At 37.1% G+C, this 23,970-nt stretch overlaps 2 protein-coding genes across 7 annotated transcripts in view; one reads left to right on the top strand and one right to left on the bottom strand.

The window, feature by feature from the left end:
- LOC118281655 (calcium uptake protein 1 homolog, mitochondrial-like) overlaps positions 1-23,970 on the bottom strand; it is a 117,460-nt gene that overhangs the window by 37,794 nt on the left and 55,696 nt on the right. The window lies entirely within an intron of this gene.
- The window catches only part of LOC118281639 (PDZ and LIM domain protein Zasp), a 31,892-nt gene continuing 8,010 nt past the window's right edge, over positions 89-23,970 (top strand). Inside the window, exons 1-11 of one of the 6 annotated variants that reach the window (XM_035602273.2) lie at positions 98-326; positions 11,602-11,706; positions 18,596-18,747; positions 19,031-19,205; positions 19,471-19,601; positions 19,979-20,070; positions 20,301-20,454; positions 21,676-21,864; positions 21,966-22,056; positions 22,164-22,347; positions 23,257-23,280. In XM_035602273.2, coding sequence (XP_035458166.1) covers positions 11,602-11,706; positions 18,596-18,747; positions 19,031-19,205; positions 19,471-19,601; positions 19,979-20,070; positions 20,301-20,454; positions 21,676-21,864; positions 21,966-22,056; positions 22,164-22,347; positions 23,257-23,280 — 1,297 coding nt within the window. In that variant the 5' untranslated portion in view covers positions 98-326. Of the gene's footprint in view, positions 327-11,601; positions 11,707-18,595; positions 18,748-19,030; positions 19,206-19,470; positions 19,602-19,978; positions 20,071-20,300; positions 20,455-20,701; positions 21,036-21,675; positions 21,865-21,965; positions 22,057-22,163; positions 22,348-23,256; positions 23,281-23,970 lie in introns of all 6 variants that reach the window. The other 5 variants (XM_035602271.2, XM_050701163.1, XM_035602269.2 and 2 more) reach the window with 5 other exon arrangements.

Here is a 23,970-nt window from a genome sequence, read left to right as displayed (position 1 = left end):
GCGCAGTGTTGCTGCACAAAGGGATGTTAGCGTAGCTGGTTTGCGAGGGTATCGTCCTCGCTCCTCGCAGGCTGCGCGGGCGCGGGGCGGGCGGGGCGGGGCGGCCGGCGGCGACCGGCGCGCGCCGCGACACTCGCGCGCCGCCGCTCGCCGCAGCTCCACGACCGAACGACTCTCGCCCGCGCCCGGTGTCGTATTACCGCTCTAAATATAACCCGCGAGCGCGATCGCCAATTTAGAAACGGTCGCGCGCCTTGTTTTGAACCAGTGATTGACAGTGCTAAGTGAAGAAAACTACCCCGACCGTCGAACTATCCGCCGGCGAAGTGAGTATCCCCTGAAGTAGTCTAGACTTTCAGAGGGCGAGACGACCCTACGTATATTGTGTTACAGCATCGCGGTTTTAAAATAAACAGCTGTTCTCAGAATCTATGGCGCTGGTAACATGCTAAATCGGGAGTACGCTTTCAGCCGAGGATGTGGAAAATTGGAAATGTTTGTCGTTTATTAATATTGACAGATACTTAACGGACTAATGTGCGGGTTCGCACCCAACTAATCTCAGGTGTCAAAGGATGCTAGCCTCGTTGTTTGCTATTTATAAAATTAGCATGAAAGTTCAAGGAGCAGTTTCGGCTACTGTCACATGATGTGAATGAGCCAACATGTATGAAAACACTGACCAAAGGTCAAATGAAATATGTAATAGGCAAAGGTTCAGGATAATGGTGATAATTATTGACTTCATATAGATCTAATAAATTAAACACTGTCCATAAAATAATAATAACTACATTTAATTAAAATCCGTTGTTCCAAAGGGAGATGATTGAACATTACTTAAACAGACAACTATTTCCAATAGGACTGTTTATGCGTAACTAAGTTAACCGATTTCGCAAGTTTAAAATGTAGGCCCAAACTGAGCTTACAGTGCTACGAGCGTTGGAAGCTGGTCAATTGCATAAGCGCCAATATTGTTGGCCGGGTGTCGCGGCCAGTGAGTCAGGGTGGTGTGCGATTGTCGATAAAAAGTTACTAACAGTTGTTGGCAGCCACTGCAAAACTAATTGGCAATTACACAGAAGAGACCAGGCGAAAAACATTAGAGTTATTGCTAGAAACCACATGATGTACTGGACCTTACAACATTGCCGCATTTTTGCTTCATTGTCAGAGTAATTATCTACATCTCAGAAAACACGATTCGATTTCCTGTACACTTAACAACAATCGTGAAGTGCAATTTAGTTTGGATGTATCATAAAATTAAATCTACCTCCACATCAAAATACAATCATGTGCATCTCATGAATATTTACATATAACGTACTATTATGTAGGTATTTTTAAAACGGCTTCCCATACTATCTAGTAGTTGTTATGACTGACACCAGGTGGTTAAGATTGATATTTCATGATAAACATCCTATTGCAGAAATAGCCTGAAAATATTGATCTATTTAAAAAGAAGCTCAGTTACGTTGGTAATGCGATAGCCTTGAAAATGTTTATTTTATCCTATGATAGTAGGTATGTGGGTAGTTTATGTTCAGAATCCAAGAAAGAGCAGTGTAGTGTGATGTATGCGTCTCATGCTAGAGCAGTGGATTTAGCCAAATGTATTTGGATGAAGCTGAATTTACCTATGTAATCAAATATCATAGTTAGGTTCAATGGTTTTATGGTAACTAGGTACTGCCCAAACCGTGAACCAACTAGGTGGGGTCTCAATTATGCCATTGCAAACACAAACCCGACGGTAGTCAGGACTTTATGAATTAAAGTCATAGTCTTCCATGCAGTTATTAAGTAGATAGTTACTTAAGCATCTAGGTATATAAAGATAGATAAATATTAGATTGTTTACTATTCAACTAATATGGAACATACGCAAATCAATTAAAAGCGATATCGTTGAGAATGTCTTAGATATTTTGACGGTCGTCTTTCTAGTTTCAACCCAGTATAGTGATTTCCAAGGCAATGAGTTTGAATATGGCCTGCAGTTACGATTGGTGATATCCCAGCACATTGGGCACGGGCGTGCGCGCGATGAATCGAACCGCGGACTGATAGCGGGCCGGTTAGACGAGTCCCACAGCCAGAGTGCAACGGCCCAAACTAAGGGAATTTTAAAACGTTCATACTTGCAAGCCCTTTGATTTTATACTGCAAGCCTGCAACTTCATCATTACTTTATGTTTCCGAATTTTTCCATGCAATTTACAACTTCTCGACTTTAATGGATTTGTCGTTTTGAAAATGATTTGCTATCGTCCGTCGTAAGGTAATAGGTACAAACTCATATTTGAAATGTAACGTTTATCGGAACTCTACTAATTTCTGCGATAATTACCTACCTGATAGTTAAATTGAAAAAAATATTACGTTTAGGTCCTACCTACCTATTATTTATGATATTTTTCCCTTACAATTAGCATGAAATCATCAGTCTGCTCTGAATACAATAACGTAAATGTTTATAAATATCTTTTTCAATTTAATTTTTCCTGTTACAAATAACTTGTTTGCAATATATCTATTACCAGTCCTACTTGACCAACTTACGAATCAACCGATTTCCGACTAATTTGCGTACCTAGACATTGACTAATGAATTCGAAGGAAAATGCTAGCGTGTTGACTACTGAAGGAAAAAAATAAAATGCAGACGAAAACAAAAAGATGAGTAAACAAAGCTAACAAGATTCAACTCTAATGAGTACTTAATGTTCAAAACCACTACGTCATCTCCATTATAAAATTTTTCAGCGAAATAATAATTTTAAACTACCAATTAACTAAACATATTTGCGTCTAGATTAATGCGGACAAATTTTCAATTTCATTCATCTACCATCTAAATTGGCATACTTACTCAATAGTTACAAATTATATTATGCTTATACCTACTTCAAATACATAACTAGATAATAGGTACGTAATTATAATATACATCCATAAGAATAATTTTAATTACAAATTGGCGCCATCTAGCTTTGTTTAACTAGAGTTAACTCACTCAATACTCATTAGATTGATGCAGTTATAGAGTAGAAGTAGGTAGTACAGGTCTATGATAAACACCGTATCTTTCCACGATTTTCTTAATGTTTCCATACTCATCACACACCGTCTGTTTACATTTATAAATGCATAACAATTTGTATGTAAATGTCAAGTTCACATGTGTCGATAGTGCAAATTGTTTTCTATTTAACTACAACGTAGATATTACTTTATCAAAACTGAGCAATAGATATACGCAGAGCAAATACTGTCAAGAAAGTAATTATTGTGTGTTTATCTCTAGGATAGTTCTGTTTATATTGCCGTTAGAGGAAGTATTTCCAAGTGAGGGCAATTTGCTTAATTGTTATCGAAGTTTTAAATTAAATTGAGTCTATCTATTCGTTTAAAAGATGGAGGTCAAACGTATAAATATTAGAAGATATTCGGCACTTTGTTCTCGTCCTCTTTTTGTCTGACATTCCATGCATCGAGTTTTTATTTTCATGTTATTCTTAATCCTTGGGTCTTAAACGATGAATCATAAGGGTCGTCTGTCTGGGTACGGTTTAGATTACTCATAGTCGATCGCGCCTTATTTCTTCGACATCATTGTGTGTTCTGTTGCACTTTTACGTATGCGATATTTACATGTTGCATATTTCCATTTTTATTTGTTGTCCAAAGTATTCTTTTATACTTTATACAAATATTTGTGATGAACTCATCGTTCAGGTGAAGAAAGGTTTTTGTTTTTGTAGTATCTCTGGTGATGTTTTGAATTTTTACTGTGTCATTTAGATAACGACCACGACGTAGTTTGGTGTGCTCCATACATATGGAAATTCTGCCGTCTAATTTTCTTCAACACATAAGTTTAACTTAAGTCGTCAATCAAGATTTTACCCAGTATTTTTACGTAAATTGTATAATATATTAACGTATCTGCTAAATGGTACCTAGCTTAATATACTTATTCAACGATAATGTGGTCATCAATAATTAATGCTTATCACTCAACTGGCAACCTTATTTTCTTTTGTTCTTTGACTAAACTGTTGAAGAAGCGCGACTAGCTGTGTCTTCCTCCTTTGAAGTGGGTCATCATAAACAAAACAAAATAAAACAAAACTTGTTCGTATCGATACACAATTAGCCTCAATTAACCTTTGAACTTTAAGAAATATTTTTCAATATCCTTTGTTTATATCGCTACTTTTATATTGGCAATTCTATAGCAGTTTAAATTTTAATGGGATCCCCTGTTAAAAGTAATGTTGCGAGGTTGCCACTATACTTTTGAACGACTGATGTCCTACATCAAGCTGCGTGTACCTAAGTCATACTGTAACAATAGCTAGCACTATATTTCAAACCAGTCGTAGCATACAATATCTAGCATATTTTATCCGTGTTATTATTATATCGTTAGTCCATTGTTTGTTGCTAAAAATAAGCGGAAACCTGTCTGTCACTGGTACCTACATATCAATTCTCAGATCAGTGGGAGACGTAGGTATATAAAAGTCCTACCTACCTACATAAAAGTCGCCGTCAGTTAGACACAGACTGAATTGTGTCATTCGTAAAGATGTCAATAAGGCACTGGGATCAGTGGTGCACATCCGTTTTGTATAATTCATACATACTTTGACGATATATGAATTGGTCCAGAACAATAACGCTGCTATTTATTTCGTTCGTTACTCATATGCGTCGAACGGGGTGACGTCAACATCAGGCCATACTTGTATGTAACTTCTGAGAATGACCACAAAATGCTGGTAACGAGATATGTGTAAAATACATTGCAATGAATCTGTGTCGCCACCTATGCTATGTCAAGATCATAAATGCAAATATATGAAAATGGCGGCGTTCTTCAGTAGTGCAAATAATCGTCGTTTCTTTATAAAGGTTTTAATGTGACATACATACTTAACATGTTTGGGTGGAACAATTTATCATAATTATGTGAGGCACTTAACTAAAATCATTACCTGTAACTGTCCCTTATTCATATAAAGATAGTTGTCCCTTATTGTCCCTGACAATCTATTAATTATGGAATAACAGAAAGACAAAAGGTGTTTCAAAGAAGACACGGGGACACAGTAATGACCGTAGGTAAATTAATTTCATGGTTACGGTCTCATCTAATTTCGTAAATTCTTGGATAGAGATAGTTTAATATTGTTGGTGGTCTGCCAAAACTTCGCTTTATCTTGACACTTTATATTCATACGTACGACCTGAAGCTATTCTAAAAATTTTCGCTCGCGTTACGCTAAGCAGGTATTTTAGAAGTAATTTCAATGTTGTGTGTAAAGTATTTTAAGCACAATAACATTGAACTTGGTGTTCGACTTTTCGCATCAATGAATGTTATTTTTATTTTATTACGTATTTCAAATTGTGCGTCACTTAAGTGGAAGTTGCCACGTCGGGAGTCGCGGTTTATGTCATCGTACTTTTAACAGATGATTTGCTTACGTATTGAAGGTTGGCTTAAGGGTTGTATTAGTTATATAAATCCTTTTCGAGCTTTTCATACGAAATCTAAATTAAAAGGAAACAATAAGTATTTGTAAATAAGGTTACGCTTTTATAACACGTCTATCAATGGGGTAGACCATTAACAAAAACCCGCAATACTTGTATTATAAACTAAAACTAGAAACAAGTATTGGTAGAAAATTAAAATTTTATGGTCAGGACAATTCTCATTTAAGGCATGTTTGTTGCTTAAGTTTATTAATTAATACTTAAAAATATCCACATGTTCCAATGAGGATGTTTTTGCAGAAACATACCTATAATTAGGTAGGTATAGATAGGTACTACGCAAAAATAAATCGGCCATTAAATTGGCTCATCCGGGCTGTAAATTGGATACAGTGAATGAAGGCAATAAAGCCTTCATGAAAAACAATAAAACGTGTTCACTTTCTACTAAACCTCAGTGAATCGTGGATCAATGGGATTCTCACATAACTTGTCCACGCCCACTATTCGGCAGTCAAGCCAGTGCCAAGAACACATTTAGATTTTTTGGAATACTGTGTGCCAAAACCGTAAATCTGTAACATGTGCTTGCGCATAAAATGTACGTTGGCGTAGCTGCTTTTCTAATTAACTTCACTGAATACTTAATTGATTTTATGTAGGTAACCACATCGAGATTAAGACAGGCCAATCGTTATAAGCCGGTTAGTGCCACTGTAATTTCATGTACCTAAGTATTTGCTACTATACTACATAGTAAGCACCGAGTTACCGACTGAAGGACCACCCAGCTTATCTTGTAGTTAAATAAGCGGGCGAATTATTATGATTTACTTGTTAGTGCCTAGCCACGTTATCAGTGAGGCGTCCGAACGACGCGATGGCTGATCGCCAACTCTTTCGCAACCGCTCTATATTTACGCACCAAGGTTTTTACATTGCAGTTTGGGGGTTATTGACATTAATACACAGTTATACAACACGTTACCACATATTTAGCTGTAAGACTAAATCCTGGAGTGCTACGGCGACGTTGACAGCCGACCGGCACAAGTAAGTGCCAAGTTTACGCCAGAGCGCGGCGCAACCGACACCACGCTTACAGAAATAACGCGAGGCTAAACTATATATAAATGCTAAAAGAAAAATACTGAAAATCTCACTAAACGTGTAATACCTAATATATCAATATTTATTGACTAAGTAAAACGGCATACATGCCTAAGAAGGATTGCGCGTCTATAATTTTTATCGAATCTGTGTTATAGACAGCCCATAAAATTTCTTTCTAAGGGGGTTTGCCATAACTGAGAATCGTACGAAAAATATATTGTTTTATAGTGACTATAAAGGTAATATTTGGCTAAACCGATTCTGCATAACACCAGCAACCCGTATGACTGATAAATGAAAGGTTGTAGACTTTGTAAAGGCAGTACAAACTGCACGGGAATATGAAAGAGATCAAAGTGTCTGAAAGTATGTACAATAATAAATAAGAATACATTGTACACGGGTTCATGGCACTTTCAATTTTAATTCTTTGTCTAGTCTAAATATGGATGAAAATATAATTATAATCTGGCACAACAATGTGAACGAGAGGGCTGTAAGCCAAAATAACAAGTAAAAATAGTGTATCGTAAATGAATAAAATATGCAACATCATTCATCGGTTACCGGTGAGTGGAGCAGTGCAGCACGAGCGGTTTGACGGCGCCATGTCGCGTCAGTTGGTTCGAATAGTTCAGCAGACGCCAAAGTTGCGACACCTCGGCACCTCGGCTCGGCCTAAGCCTGACCGGACTCTGCTCTGGCATGCAATATGCGTTTTTCTCATACGCAACTCGATGCACAAGCTGCGGCCGTACTCCTACGCGTTTTATTGATCACGCTCTCGACATTATCGTTTCGCACTTATTAACAAGTATCGATCGACTTTTTAGCCTTTGAAGCATCGTCGACAGCGCGACCTCACAAGGCCACAGCTGAGTAAATAACGTTGGATACACGTATGTGTTTTGTAATTATGCTACAATACAAAATGGCATCACTTTCCAAGATAGGTGCTAACGTCGTATCCAAGGAACATGATGCTTCGCATTCTAGTGTCTTCTCATTGATCTGGAATCTACGAATATTCCATGTAACGGTAGATGTATACTCTATATTGTGGTATGAAGCTCCCACGCATCACTCATTAGTTCCCACTATCCTACTGCAGGTGTGAGAACAGTAGATCTAATTGTCATATTCTCATTGTTAACGAAGGTATATTGCTAATATTTAGTCTCGTGGCATAAGGTACGTTCGATTCTATGGGTACCTTTTTCACCTCTCTGGCATACTATAAACGATTGAGTCAATTATCCCATTTTACTACCTACTTCTTGTCCTAAAATGACAAACGAAACTAACCGATTTAGTCACGGGGTGGTCCCCGCCCATTTCCAGACAATTAATGGATCTGATGACAGAAAAGCTCATCAACCACCACCCAGGAATCTACAATAGGCTTCGAACACAAAATCGTCATCCGCGAACATCGTATAAAACGTTTAAATCAACAATGGCATTAATGTCTGGTACTGTAGCTATACTTTGTATAATATCAACAATCGTATAAAATTTATTGACCCAAGTAGTTAGTAAAAAAGAAACTGGTTCTGATTACTTGTCGAACATAATGATTTACAGTTTAACCAATGCCTGCTTTCTACATTTTCACTTAGTTTAGGCTTGGATAATGTATGTAAATATTTTTTTTGATAAATTAAGTTGTTCCTTAATAGCTACCATATTTCGGTGGTAATTTTTTTTGAGGATGTAATGTGTAATGAAGACGAATTGTTGAAATAGTTTTTTAAAAAGTGTTAATCATACACAATCGGATTAGGGTCACCGGAGATGAAATTGTGTTATATCATAAAGTCTCAATTTCACCTAAATACCGAGGTAATCGCTTTTGTGACCGACAGCGGACGCGGGCTTTCGTGGTTACTCACCGCTGACGTCATTGATTAACGCGTGACTAACAATCCGAAGAAAAAATCAAACGTGAAATATATTGAACAATAATGTTTACATTGATAATTCTTGGAAATACAGCACTGTTTTATCAGAATCCGTATAAGGTAGCATTGTTTCTTGAAATGCTTAGGAGATAAAACCTAGATGTAATTTACTAAGATATAAAAATACAAGGTGTATTTCCAATCGTATCTATTAATCGATCGATTAGTGCATTCACAAAGGAAAAGTTTATTATTCCTTTTCTTCTAATACCTTTGTTCTATATCTCCTGAACCATCTGATCTATCCATTTACCAATAGCCAATTTATTAAATTATTTAAATCGCAGGTCACGGAATTACCTGTAGGTCAAGAGGTTTATGAATTTTTCGTTACGCATAACATGAATGAGCTACCCAATATAAACGATGATGTAATGTTTCACTCATACTATCTAAAAGTATCTGTTTTAATAAAATAAATAAACAACGAATTCCAGATACGATAGAAACATATACTAACAATAAATGTAAACGTTAGCTAGTTACATAGATCTACTGAATTATTTAGTTAGGTTTACTTGAGTATTACCTGTAGGTAATACCGACAATTAACAATGGCATCCCACATCGGTTAGAAATAAAATATTTATGTAGCCATGGAAAAAGCCTTTCCTTTAGTTAGCTATACATCATTCATATTTTGTATGCCTCATGGAATGTAAAATCGAATGTAAAAACACATTAAGTCTGAGTCGTAAAGAAGCTATAATAATTATCATGCACAGCATTCCTGAGATAAGGCAGTCCCCTGTAAACTACGTTCAATCACGAACAAAGACTTGAAGATGACATTGTAAACGCAACAACAATTATGTGAAGCTGCGAGGGTTATTGCAGGAAAATCAATACAAAACAAACTTATTTGCAATTATAATGAGAGAAGCGACTGTTTTATATTATTCAATTGAAATATCTAATTGAACATTATCTTTCTATTAGGACCGTGGATGGAATATTTAATTTCATAGCTTATTTTATTAGTCATCAACTATGTACTTACTCAGGACTCTATCCACGGGTATATAAGTACCTAGTCATACTGCAATTATGTGTTTGAATATTTGAATGAGGTTTGTCGCGTCTAGAAGTGTTTCTTCACGTGTAGATAGATTATTGGCTATTGACAAACTATTGGTCAAATGGTCACTCACCTCTTGGCAGGTGTTACAAATTACAATGATTGGAATAACAATACTTAATTTCACATTAGTGCCAATTAGGTAGCTGGGTCAATCACCAAAACTCAATATCTTCAGAGGCTTAGTTTGAGTTACCTCATCATAACTTTCGATAGGACAATGCAATACTTTTCGATATAAACTTTAATGATGTTGTCATTAGAAGGCAATTTAGAAAGTACCTAGTTCTAAGAAAATAGTCTTTTCCATTGCCCAAATAGAAATGAATAATATTGAAAAATCAGTTACATGCTTAAGTACCAAATATTAAGGTCATGTGAAAATCTTGCAAAATAAGAGAAATGCCAAACATTTTTGTACAATTGCGAAATCGGAGACTGAATGTCACTTCATTAACAATCAGTTTGTTTGGTTCGTTACCACTTTTTATTGTGAATTGAAATAAATTGATGAAGACGTAAAGTGTCCGCTGAAGAGTGTCGCGACCTCTTGATTGGCGCCAATGCAACGGCAAGGTTGAGGAATGCCACAACAAGCGCACAGAGTATAAAAAAACGATTACATTACATTTAATTTCAGCACCAATTGCTTTGTTTTTTAAATCGCGCCAGATAACTCCTTAATTACTTTATTAGTGTTATTTTAAATCTGTAAACATGAACGTAACCGGGCCAAGATTTTTGTCTGAATATTTTAGGATGGCTAATTTTGGACAAAATTCTTCTACAGGTGTTTAAAGTCGGGTAATTGGTACTTTGCCAATCTAAATATGGTACTAGATAGGGCATTTGATTTATATTTATGAAATATTTGCGACAGTATATTAGTCATAAAGCATCTTCGCCGTCACTTATCTTTTAATTAAATGGCGAGTCGAGGGCAAAAGGTGTAAAGGTGATCTGATAGTTTAGCATTTCTCCTTACTTATCTATAAGTAGCAGTAGGTACCTACATTATAACCTTGTATCGTCTGATATTCAGACTAGTACCCATTAGATTAATCCTCTTAGTTATAAAATGCTATGTGGTAGGTACATTTACATTATGGTAAATAGATACGCGTATTAATATTTACTTGCTAATATTTTTATTAGAGCCATAAATAAATCGTACGTACTGCCGTGCTTATTTTTATAATGCAATAAAAAATCTTCTATAACACGTTACGGTATCTGTAGTCAGTGTACAGACGTGTATAGTTCATCGTTTGATATTCACACAACATGAGCAAGAATGTAGCATTAGAGAACAGCGATGCTATCGGTACTTTTTTTAATCAAATTTAAAATATCACGGAGAGAAATCTAAGGCCTCCGAAAACCGATAAATGATTTGATTATTGTTTATTCCTTGTATAAATAAACGAGTTTCGCTCTCAGCCTCCTTTCACTGATGTCTTTTGGTTTGCACTTAGATCTTGATCGAAGATAAAATAGATCGCAAGATGTCTGCATACTTACAGTGCGGTCCGGTCAGTGAAGCTGGGCCCGACAGAAAATAAATCTTCAATTGGGTCAATCAAATGCCAGGCTAATGGTACTTACCGCGCATTACTTAATCATTATTTGTACGCACTTTCCAATTTCGCTCTTTTGAGACCGATAAAGACTTGTATCTGTCAGCGTACGAAGATGTGTTTATTACTTGATAGTAATTAACACATCGAAACTCTGATGCGTTTAGCCGAGACACAACATTGACAAATATACATTTTATGATCAAAACTGTTAATGTTTTATGCTGATGGTCTAAGATAGAAGGTGCAGATAAGAGAAAGATTTATTCGCATTCACATACAAATTATTTTATGTTTTGACTAAATGTTTTACTTCAACGAATGAATACTAATGTGATGTGTTTATTGTTGACAGATGGCACAGTTGATAACTGTGCGGTTGAACAAATCCGACTCGCAGCCCTTGGGCTTCCGTCTGCAGGGCGGCAAAGACTTCGGCACACCTCTCGTCGTTCAGAAGGTTAGTACACATAAACTACTTTTTAAAGTGGGGAATTCACTAGATGAACATACTTATTCATAACTTCACTAGACTTGCTGTTAGACATGGTGTCCTGTAGTAAAGTTTACAGTCTAACGTTCTTGTTTTTGGACATGTCCACCTAGTGTTATCCCCGCTTTAAACCCTCAATGCAGATAAAATATTAATTATTGTTCAAAATTAAAAAAAACGCGTCATGAAATCGCTTTGTAGGAATCCGTTAACGAAGCTTTAGAAACTAAATTGAGTTGCCGAGTTGCTTACCGTTGAAAATATTGCCTATAAACTTGTAATTAAGCTATGGTGTTTAAAGCGCCTTGTAATTGGATATCGGCAAATCTGTCTGAGCAAATTGCGAAATTCGTGAGCTATGTTAGTCATAAAACATTCTAGCAATAACTTAACTATTTGAAAGATCAAAGACTTCGATTAACGAAAAAAGCTTATACATTTTAATGAACTCTTACCTACTTTAAATGAAAGTCGACAAGATTACACGCTTAATCTCGTTTTAATATAACAATATGAGATTATAGCCTCAGAGTCCACAAACAAGTATAGATATTTACTCTGGTCCACCCACGCGTTTGTCGAAAGCAGGCAGCTTTGAAGAGGCGATAACCAGGCGACATCGACACCAGACTGCTACAAGAATAAATATAACAAGTATAGGTACTCACGTAAAAAGCTTTTTCAAATAAACATATTCAATTATCTTGCGTAACGTCCATACTCCATAGAGTTCATAGTTTTGTCCTACATAAGCTTCCTGTTAATATATTTGTGCATTTGAATTCATCCTATTTTTAGTTGATTGCGGAATATCAAATCAAATAAACGTTAGAGTTAACGTTTTCTGTTTACGTTAGTGTTGCTACACTGTTCTTAGTTCGTAGGAGATAGGTTATAACTAGTATAAAGACAACATCAAACATGTACTTGTAATAAATAAAAACATATATAAAATTCTAACTACATACGTCGTTACTGGGTATCATAGGTAGGCTAGCTGTCTAAGTTTACGTATGTGGACACATACATACATAGGTACATGCATGTAAGTATCTACCTAGGCACTTATGTATGTCTACATCATCTACATGTCGGTACAAGGTACGTTGTTAATGCACGATTAGTTATCCGAAGGAGCTTTTACCAGCTCATTAACTGTTACCTGACCCCGTTCTAACTCGTGTTTGACACTCGTCACTATGTAACAAAAAAAATTAAGAAAATACTAAATCACAGTGTGTTCTCTCCTTAAGTAAACACGTTGAAATGTATTTGATGAGTGTCCGAAACTGGTAAAGGATCTCCAAGTTTAGTTAAACAGACTGTAAAATAAAGCAACAAGTTTTTGCACCTTTCTATTAGACTTTAATTACAGTCATCTAGACTCCGTACCCACTAATTTGAAATTGAACTGCAATTTTAAGAACATAAATAATAGTCGTTGAACAATAGATCTGCAAGTAAATGGAATGATTCAGTCAATAGATTGAAGAATGAGATAAAATTAACCTAACCTACATGCAAATATGAAATGTTAATGAACCCGTATGAATGACGTCGTAAATCACATGAAGTCATCATGTCCTTGTTATGTGCAAAATGTGAAAGAATTTGTTTTATATATGTTTTAAAGATTTTTCGAATTGCTTATTTATTAGGTGATTATAGGTCTTTTCAAATATTTATAACCTTTTTACAAATAATAACGTATAACTGCAACTGAAGACTTAGTTATGAGTATGGGGTACAAATACGGAAAGCTGGGAATATAAGTAGCGACAGAAAAAGTTATCAAAATTAAATATACTCAGGTATTTAAACTTTCAACGTGTGCCCACTCGAGGTACCTATGGAACTCATAGTAAATAGCGAATCGCTGTTGATTTTTTTTTATCTCTACCATGAACCGTTTGGCTATATCGGGTATGACGTTTAGCAATGTCAATAGTGGAACAGCAAACGATGATATTGGCCGATGGCAACGGTACTTTCAATGTACATGCGTTACTCTCATGATGTTCCGTGATTGTGTTTAGCTAAATAAATGTCAAGTAAATCATGTATGTCGGATTATTCAAATTGATTAGGTCAATTTATTTGATTAGAAAAAACTGATGAACTGATCTCCGAGTCTAAAGGTTTTGTTGTACATGTCTTAAGTGTCTATTTAGACACTGTGAAAATCGTCTTATTAATTTAATTGTCAAGTTTTATACAAAACTAAAAGAAAGTAATTTGGAAGCAAACGGACAGTAGTTGTAAGAAATAAAGTTAGGTACGTAATCTTTACATGTTCAATATTTCACGACCCATAATTTACATACTTTTTATGACCAAACGAAATGTTAGTACTTCGAAACAATTTTCAGCCCAGTGTGTAACATTATTGTTTACATACGAGGATATTCGTTTTATGCTTTGAGTTAAAAATAATATTGACCTCCATCCTTTTACGCCGGTCATATAAAGGTATAACCGTGTAACATTTATTGTTTTTTTTCCTGTATTTTGTTTACATTTGAATACAAAGAAAGAAAATTATTTAGTACCCCGTTACGACCTTCGATTGACGTGCTAAAAGTTGAAACTGAAATTGGATATGCAGTGCTTAATTAAAGTTTTTCAAGAACAGAGTTCTCAGTATTTCAAAGATTTCTTGCTATATACGGTACATGCAGACTTATTAAGACAAGTTTGAAGTAGGACAAGTCAAGCAAAGCATGTGGCTTATGAAAATAATTTTGGTATAATATGACTACCGAAACAAGCCTAATACAGTTTCAACAAAAGCTCGTAAAACCTATTGTCTAAACAAGCAGCCAAATTAGGAACATTTGCGTTCACAAATCTGGAGCATGATAGCTTTGTTTGATGTTAAAATTGTTAGTTTAAAAAACGTGCCTGCATTAGAGCAAAGCCTGTATTAAGACAGCACTCCCGACTTTTTGCTGATGTGTTTGTGTCCACGGCCACGTACCAGTTTCACTCTTATTAACCGGAATAACGTTCAGCTTGCCGGCCATTGGTTGTTGCGTAACTATTCGGGTTCTGTCGTTTATATGGAACACAATCTGAGTCACGTACTGGCAGGGATTTGTTTTGAAATTGGAACGGCAACCAGCGACAACAACGCCTTCTGTGGATTATCGCTATTTGTCTATTCTAATTACACACATACCACACAGGTTAGCTACATCGATACGTGTGGGGAAGTGTTTATATCAAATCGTTTAAAAACATGTGTTTGTTTTGGGATTTAAATATCTCATCTATAATGTAGGAGATGTTATAGAACTAAGTTTTTGGTTCTGCTTGTCTAATAATTTACATAAATCGCTAATACAAATAAACGGAAGCATCTCAAAGTAAACTCTTCAATGGTTGTTTCTGGCAACAGTCGTATTTAAGAAAATTTTGTGTTAAATACATTTACGAGTACTGACAGGCGTCTGTCTACTGACGCGTTCTCCAAGAAATTGGGAGTGTCAAGTGCAATGATGAGATCAGAGGCGGGTGGGAAGGTGACGGACGGGCAGAAAAACATGTCAGTTGCTAAAACTTGGGCGTCTGCCATCATAATATGTTCGGTAATGAAAGCTCTGAAGTAAATCCCGTGACAATAGTGCCATGTTATATGTACTGGAGTGAGCATTATACGTCTATTGTTATACTTAAACCAGTTCGGTACTTTTAAGTCGTACCATCTGATGAAATCCATTTTAACTCCTTAACAAATTACGGCTTACTACCAAATAAGGTTCTAGACTAGACCTCTAACAGAAGCTTAGTATCAATGAGGTCGGCTAAAAGTTGGCTAACAAAAAATGAAAGGATGATAATCGTGCAAGTCGTGGTGTTCACTGGCTGCGTATTTCGAGAGAATAATGGAAGACAATAAAGAAAACATAATACGATGCGGCCTCGGCCGGGGTCGGGGCGGCGGAGCTGCATTTAATTTCTTGTTCTTGTACTTCTGTTGCCGTATATGGGAGGAGCGCGTGCGGCGCCGGTCCGAGGACACACATACATTGCACGTGTATTTATATGGTAAAAATGGACCAAAATTAATATCAGTCATCATAGTCATAAGAAGGTTCTAGTGCGTTATCAGAGGAAAATGACCCGTAAGGAATAATTATTTTTTATGATTTCATTAAACTCTCGGAAATCGAATTTGTAGATTCGTTGATACAGATTACGTAGGGAGATTACTTTTTTTACAAAATCATATCAATTACCTACGTCTCAAATATCCTTTCCTTACTCTATATATGTAATAAGCAGATATAGATAACGACAAGTAATAATAAAATAATATCCATCAGATATTTATTTTCCTCATTCGACTTCGTATTTCTAGGACTTAATAAAATTTCCACGCATTAATTCAGATGACATAAATTGACATAATGATTACATACATTCGTTACGAGAGAAACCAAAAAAAGTATATAGGCCGGACAATGGCAATGTGGTATGCAGTTCCACCTGGCTAGCGACCCTCTTGGAATGCCAGTTTTTGCGCGCGCAAATTATTGCAAGGCATGTGTCTCGCCATCATCGCCATTTACGAAGCTGATCTATAAAAATTAATTCCTTGGCAGGTAGGGTCGAGTAACTAATTACCGGTAGTGACCGAGCCGGAAGGAAACAGGCTCGGCGAGGGGGTGGGGGGAGGTAATCAGTAAAATGGCCTGTCAACATAAATACTCGGATGTGTCATTTTCAACCAGTTACCGCTGTGGTTTGCACTTGAGTGATTGTGGATCGCACCTATCAATTTTAGTTTGTGATAGTGCATATCGTGTATTCAATTGTTTTGTTATCGACGCGACAGTCGAAACGGACGGTTACCGTTACATAACACCTACAGGTAAATTAGAAACTTCTACATAAAAAAAACCCTTTTAAAATATTTGAGTGATAAAGGAACTAACTACGTTCAACTATTAAAATCACGATTCTCAGTAGTCAAATATCTACTTAAAAACTGATAACAAGAATGGCTCGATGAGTCATAAATCCATGGTTGAGTAAATAACGTGAGTAAATAGGTAATAGCTATGTATGTTGGTAAATACAATGGTTTTTACGCGTCAAACTATTTTGACTAATAAGCTCATCAGCTAGTGGTTTCTTATTGCCCAATTTTGGGATTGCCATTGGTAGATGTCTACCGTCTGAGTGTATCGGTGTATATCTCTAGTAAATAACATGTCTGGTTGACAAAGTGGGCCATTACATTAGTTGCTTAGGTACGAGACGAGAATAATTTATTGTATTTTAAAGTGCTTTCCGTTCATCGATCAGTCACCTTAAAATTTATTAGATTTTTGCGACTCTTTCACCTTTTGACCGCCGCCGTATAACTTATCACTTATTCCTCTACCCATGCCTTTTTCCGAATGAGTAACATGAAGTGATTCAATTTGAAAAAAATATGTTATTTACCATTTCATGCCCTCCATTACCACTAGTTGTTGCCTATAGGGTAAACCACAAAGAAAAGCTATAGTTACTAAAATATAGTTTATAGAAACTAAAAACAAGAGTAAGGGAACAGTGATTGATTGTTATATTAAATTACTTTTCTCTAACTCCTTGATTGTACTACATGTAGCATAGAAATTAGATATAATGTAGATATTATTGAATAAATAAACACATTTAATAAACAAATAACTGATTAATTACGTTCAACAGCGATAAGAAAGAAAGTACATAGGATATGTACAAGTAGATGGGTAAGTAGCAAGATATCAAAGCACCTACAGCTATATACAACATAATATTTACACAGGTTCATATCTATTGGCTATCTCTTATGTATACAATTTCTCTGGAATGTATAAACACACCCGAACTGGAATTTAGCCTAGTTGATGCAGTTATTTATACACTTGACATTGGTTAAACTGTGCCACGCATTCGACACACAAAACTAAAACTAATATATAAAGCGGCTGTGGCTGTGTAATAAATCTTAAATATGAAGGCGAGGCGTCGTAGTACATACATACAAAGACTAACTACAATAAGCAGTTGAAAGAGATTGAAATTCTGTCTTTTCATATGAGGCTTCTCATAGCTAGGGGACATAGAACCGACACGTAGAACTTGTAAACAATTCTTTGTTATTTATTTTTATTTGGGGGTTAAACATCTAAGAATTTTTGACCTTTATTTTAAACAGAACTTAGTAGTAAATATAGCATTACTAAGTAGCTAATATTAGCTTAATTAATCCCGAGCACAGTAACCTGTTTCATAATAATTATTATAGTCGCACCAGTATTTTAAAACAAACGCGCGAACTTGGCACTAGTACTCATACAGCTGTTAAACGACTGTACATTGTAAATAACAAAATTCCTACATAACATTAAATATTTTTTTCTTACGTAACGTTTTCAAGTTCAAAGAAATGAGTACAAAAAGTTGCCATTTATTTTATGAGACGATCCAGACAAGCTCTCGGCTCTCGCGCTGATCTCATGCTGATGGTGACGTCATTAGAACATCCTTCCGCACCCCGCATTGAAAATAACACTTTTTATTCACGATTATTATACCAACACATGAGTATGTACAGTACATAAATAGATCTCTGCGTAAACTTTGAAGATTTTATGTTGAGTAATAATCGCATATTGCATTGGTATGATCATCTAGTGCTACATTAAATGAAGTTTATTATATCGATATCATCGATTCGTCGGTTGGATATTAAAATAACATTGACGTATGATTAGAATATTTGTAAATCTATCAAAAGACCCACTAAAACCTAATTCCTAAAACTCAATCAACTATATGCCATGTGTATATTTAATTAAATATCATTTTTGTTCATCAGGTGAACGGTGGCAGTGCTGCCGAGCGTGCCGGTCTCCAGGCAGGTGATGCGCTGATCCGCGTGAACAACACGGACGTGTACCTGCTACGTCACCAGGAGGCACAGGACACCATCCGCGCAGCCGGAGGCAACCTTGAACTCACCGTACAACGGTATTTATCTTAGCCCCAAACCTAACTCTTTCGTTAGTTCTAAAAGTAGTCTTCCGGAGCTGCGGACAACGTAAAAGGTTACCGGGGCTCCGGCTCAAAGCAGGAGAAGGAACAGGGTGGTTTTTAGTCAGTAAGAGTCTGACACTCCCTCCCGCCTCACCCAAGGCGGGAGAAGTCATTGGATGATTTTCCCCCTCAAAAAAAAAGCTCTGAAAGTAGTCTAGAGAACTAATAATATTAGATTTTCGAACACAGTTCTATAACTTTCTTATTTTGTCCTTAGTGGTGGTGGCACTTGGCGTCCTTCTGTGACACCAACCGGCAGCCTACCAAGACCGGGCTCCAGGCCTATTGGTGGCACTCCAACACTCGTCACCAACACTTCCCTGAAAGCCACACCACAACCTTCACGTGCATTCGGCTCTGGTCACAACAATGTCGCTAAGCCTTTTGGTTACGTAAGTATCTGCATGCAATATCAGTTCTAAATGTGACAACAGGAATGAACATATAAAATCTGGGCAAACCTAATATATATTTTTTTTTTACCGGGATAAACTAGACATCGTATAAATTACCGAGCTTCCAATGGGGTTATGAGGGAACCATATAAGGTATAATATGTCTCAATAAATTTCTCCAAGGGGCGGAAAGAAAACTCACAGACTACGTCACGTCAAACATAAATAGGTATGATAATGACATTAACGATTTTGTTTGTAGATGAACGGCAACGATTCGGTGAAGAGCATAGTCAACAAGCAGTACAATACACCAGTAAACATGTACAGCGACAAAACGATTGCGGAAACTCTGTCAGCCCAAACTGAAGTGCTTGCGGGCGGCGTTCTCGGGTAAGTAAAACTTTAAACCGCGTTTAAATAAATCAATTTGACTTTCCAAGGAAACTTACGACGTAATTTTTATTTATGTCAGTCTATTACAAAATTGATACTTCAGATATTGCTCCTAAACGAGACTTGTATAATACGTTTAAAAGCATTCTATAAAGCATATTTGAGTTTAATGAATGGAACGGTCCTCTTATGTCCCATGTTTTTGAGACTTGCTGATATGATAACATTTCTAACTTCTGTTTTAGTTAATCCTTTAGTCGGCTGTTAAACGATTGAGTATCGATATTTTCCGTATCCGTACTTATGATATAGCTAAGTAATGAGTCGTACTTTTAGATACTTTAAATTGACGGAGGTCTATTTATGATTGACAGAGTAAACTTTAAGAAGAACGAGAAGACATACGACGCTGAAAAAAGCGCTGTTTTCAAGGTTCTGCAAGAAGAACAAAACGACCCTGAGCCAGGTATAGAGCTTAGTCATTATAATTCCATTACATAAAGCTTATAGTGTCTGCATAATCGATATCATGATCGATCAGGTAATACGGGAAATACATTGAAGACGATTAACTTTAAATAATAAAAAATATAATTAATTAGAGTGTATAGAGCTGTCAGAACAGAAAATTAATCAGTGAAATTAAGAGCATTTCTTAGTTGTCTAAATTAATAAAATTATGAATTGGCATAATAGCCGAACCAGTGGGTCCGACAGCGGCCCAGGCTGCTCCAGTGAGCGGTCTTCGTCACGTGCAAGCGCCCGTCACGCGGCCTGATGCCCCCATCAACAATACTGGAGGCTTGCCCCCTGGACAGAACATTTGCGAGGAGTGCGAAAGACTCATCACGTAAGTCGGACGATGGGCGCGGGCCGACACGGTAGCACATATCGCAAGCCAAAATTGATTTTCGTTAAGGAATTTTGACGATTTAGGGTGTCGATGAAAGGTTTCGGTAGGCAAGGTTCTTAGGTATGATCGCGCAAAGTTCTTATTCGATGTGCAAATATTTCTCGGACTTTTATTGTTGGGCAAGGTAGGTAAGTTGTGTGGTCGTGTTGAGAATAGAAAATAACCCGATATTGCGGGCCAGCAGAGCCTTCTCACTTTTACTCTCGAGCGAGCGTGGCGCGCGCGGGCACGCCGTGCAGCCTGCACCGCACGCACCGCTCGCGCTCGCGCACGCCGCGCGTGGTGAGCACGCCGCAGCCCGCGGCGCCGCCGGTGGCGCGCGCCTGCGCCGGCACGCAGACGCCGCAGGAGCAGCTGGCGCCGGAGCCGCCGCACCGGCCCAGCATCCCCATGGGCTGCCATGAGGTGCTGCCGGACGGCCGCATAGCGCTGGGCGCACCCGCGCTCCCGCAGCCGCGCGATGCGCTTCCTGTCGTCAACGATACGCCCTATTGCTCCGACTGTAATCGCTACATTATGTAAGCGACGTCCCACTGAATGTCTTGCCGTGTTTGCGACCGTGTCGACCTGTGCACTAGTTCTATCGTGTAGATAAATAATTCGATGTGATTCCTTCGTGTTGCTCCTCCCTTTGTTTATGTTGTAAATACAAATACGGCCTCGTTGGGAGATGTGACATGTTAGTACATTTATCGTGTTTTTACGAAACGACACTTTCCATTTCATTATCCGTTCTCGTCACGATATTTGTACTAAAAAGCTCAAATCATTATTCATTAATTAATTGTCTTCATCTATCTCTACCTTCATTCTTTTAGTAGTTAGGCAGAATGATATGATGTATCAACGCCACTATATATCTTCATGCAGCATGTCCTCACTTCGCTATCCATATTATTTAGATGAGCACCAGTGTAATTTTGCGTGGCAGATTGGTGGATAAGCACGAGCAAGTCGGTGAGCATGTTTGTAGAAAGTAACAAGTATCTATAGCAATTCTATGTAGATTTGTTACATGTGTATCTGTATATATTCCAAAATGGAATGGAATGATGTAGAAATATTGATGACATCTTAATCATTGTGCTAGAGTTGCATCAAATGTAATTGATGCAATTACTCTGGCTGTCTTCTGACGAGTATCTCTATATGTAACAGCGGTGTGTTCGTGCGCATCAAGGACAAGAACTTGCACGTGGAATGCTTCAAGTGCTCGACGTGCGGTACTTCTCTGAAGAATCAGGGCTACTACAACCTGAATGGGAAGCTATACTGCGACATCCACGCTAAGCTCGTCGCTCGCAACAACCCACCAGCGCCCAATCTGGAACCTGTTACCGTTCCACCGTAAGTTTAACTTGTTATTCATGATTCTTCTAGGTATCCATAATGAGCAAAATTTTCAGATCATGATGACCTTTTTCTATCTAATTGATTGGTTTTCACAGTGGTAGCCGAATCCCTACCAACACTTACTCGACACCTCTGCCTCCTCTGGCTACCAACAACTACACAAACGGATCATCATCGCTGTTTAGCGTAAGTATTTCTTCTTCTTAACCTTTATTTTATACTTCATCACATTTTTAAGAATATATATCTTTCTGGTCTGTGAATTTCATAACAATTAATTTTAATTCTGGCAGCCCTCAAGCAACTTGTCGGGCCCGAAACCTTTCGGATCATCGATTGGATCTGCTTACTCGCCATCACTGTCTCCTCGCTCGGCCCCGATGTCGCCAGCGAGGCCCGTAACAGCGCCCGCACCTGCGCCCGCGCCCTTGGCGGCTCCAATCTCTGCGCCTCAACCAGCCGCACCATTCGCGCCCAGTAAGAGAGTCACTTTTGCTGTATAATCCTAGTCATTTGTACTCTAAAGTACGTCATCTAAAACTATCACAATTGAGTATTTACGACTGCCATTAAAGGCCAGTCAAGTTAAACTCAGTCGGTCTTGTCTCCTAATATAGCGACACATCTACCGACTGTTTTGGTTTTACCATTTTGAAATAAAATGTGTCAAAATTATGTTTGTCTGGAACAACCGTGAACAAATGGTTTAATGGGAGAAAAGAGCTAAAAATACACGTAGAATTAGAGATCTTTATCTCTGTACTAGAAAAGTAACTATGTTTTTGCAGCGTGATTGTGATGGTTTTGGGTGTTAAAGTATGATTCAAACATATTTTTCTACGTGAGTGAAGTCTAGTCTATGTAACTTTACCTGAAAAGAAATTGGTACCTACTTATATTTTTATACCAACATATTTTTATAATGAATTTTAACTTTAATGCTGCTATTTATATTTACACCAGTAGTTCCTAGTTAAACATAAGTACCTATCGAAGTATTTAGATTCAGAAGATTTTATAAAATCATATCATGCTGTTAAATAACATGATACCAAACGTCATTAAATAGATCCCTACGAAGATGAGATCGACCTTCATAGTCATATTGTACTTACCTATATTTAATACTTAAACCACGATGGATTTTCATGAAATCCACCATCTAGTCAACATTTTCAGTATTAACAGATATTTAGAGTAATACTATTTTAATTAAGTAACCCTAGTTTTGTATATTACAGTAACTGTTTGACATTTATTTTGCAATTACTTAGTAGGTATAGACTAAATATCGCTACGCATTTTAACATGAAAAGTATGATTTATAATTATATTGTGAACCAATTTAGAAACATGTTATTCAAGGATATTATTTATTTTCGACAGAGACCCCAGTTTCCCTTTTTAAAGGTAATTTATAATTAGGTGGAGTACAGCTTATTATAGCTATTAATGGATATGTATATAATATACAATCATAGTGTGAATGCGCTACGCGGGAAGCCGATATCAATAGCAGCCGCCGCATTACAATAACTGCTGTCCTGGCACTGTATTCTACGTCACTTAATAAAATTAATCATAGTACTACTCTCAAATCAATCTTTAACTTTCTGGCTTCTTAAAACATTTTTGTTATTAGTTGACTAGCTTACATCAATCTACTGTAAGTGGCTTCTTCAATTTTACTAATATTTACTTTCATCTTTTTCCCCCCTTAACAATCTTTCTAACTCTATAACCGACTAACAGCACAAAACGTTAAAAGCATTGTGTGGCCCCCACCAGCAAATCCTTCTGACGATGAACCACCAAAGTATGAACCAAGTATGAAACCCGGAGCCCCCGCTTGTGCCAAAGAACAAGGGACTCGGGTGTTAAACAAAATTAACCCTAACTCTGATTCAAAGATTGCGGATGCTCAACAACAATCTATGGAAAAATTCATAGCGTCTTCGAAACAAAGAGAAGAATTCACTTCTTCTAGTGTTTCATATGCCTCTGCTGCTATGTCTTCTATGACAGCAACATCTAAATCTGAATCTGTAGTTCAGAGCAAACAATCACAAGTAGTACAAGAATCAACTAGTCGAACTATTC

This window comes from Spodoptera frugiperda, chromosome 20, assembly GCF_023101765.2.
Source record: "Spodoptera frugiperda isolate SF20-4 chromosome 20, AGI-APGP_CSIRO_Sfru_2.0, whole genome shotgun sequence".
Taxonomy (NCBI): Eukaryota; Metazoa; Arthropoda; class Insecta; order Lepidoptera; family Noctuidae; genus Spodoptera; species Spodoptera frugiperda.
This window is presented reverse-complemented; position numbering and strand designations above follow the sequence as displayed.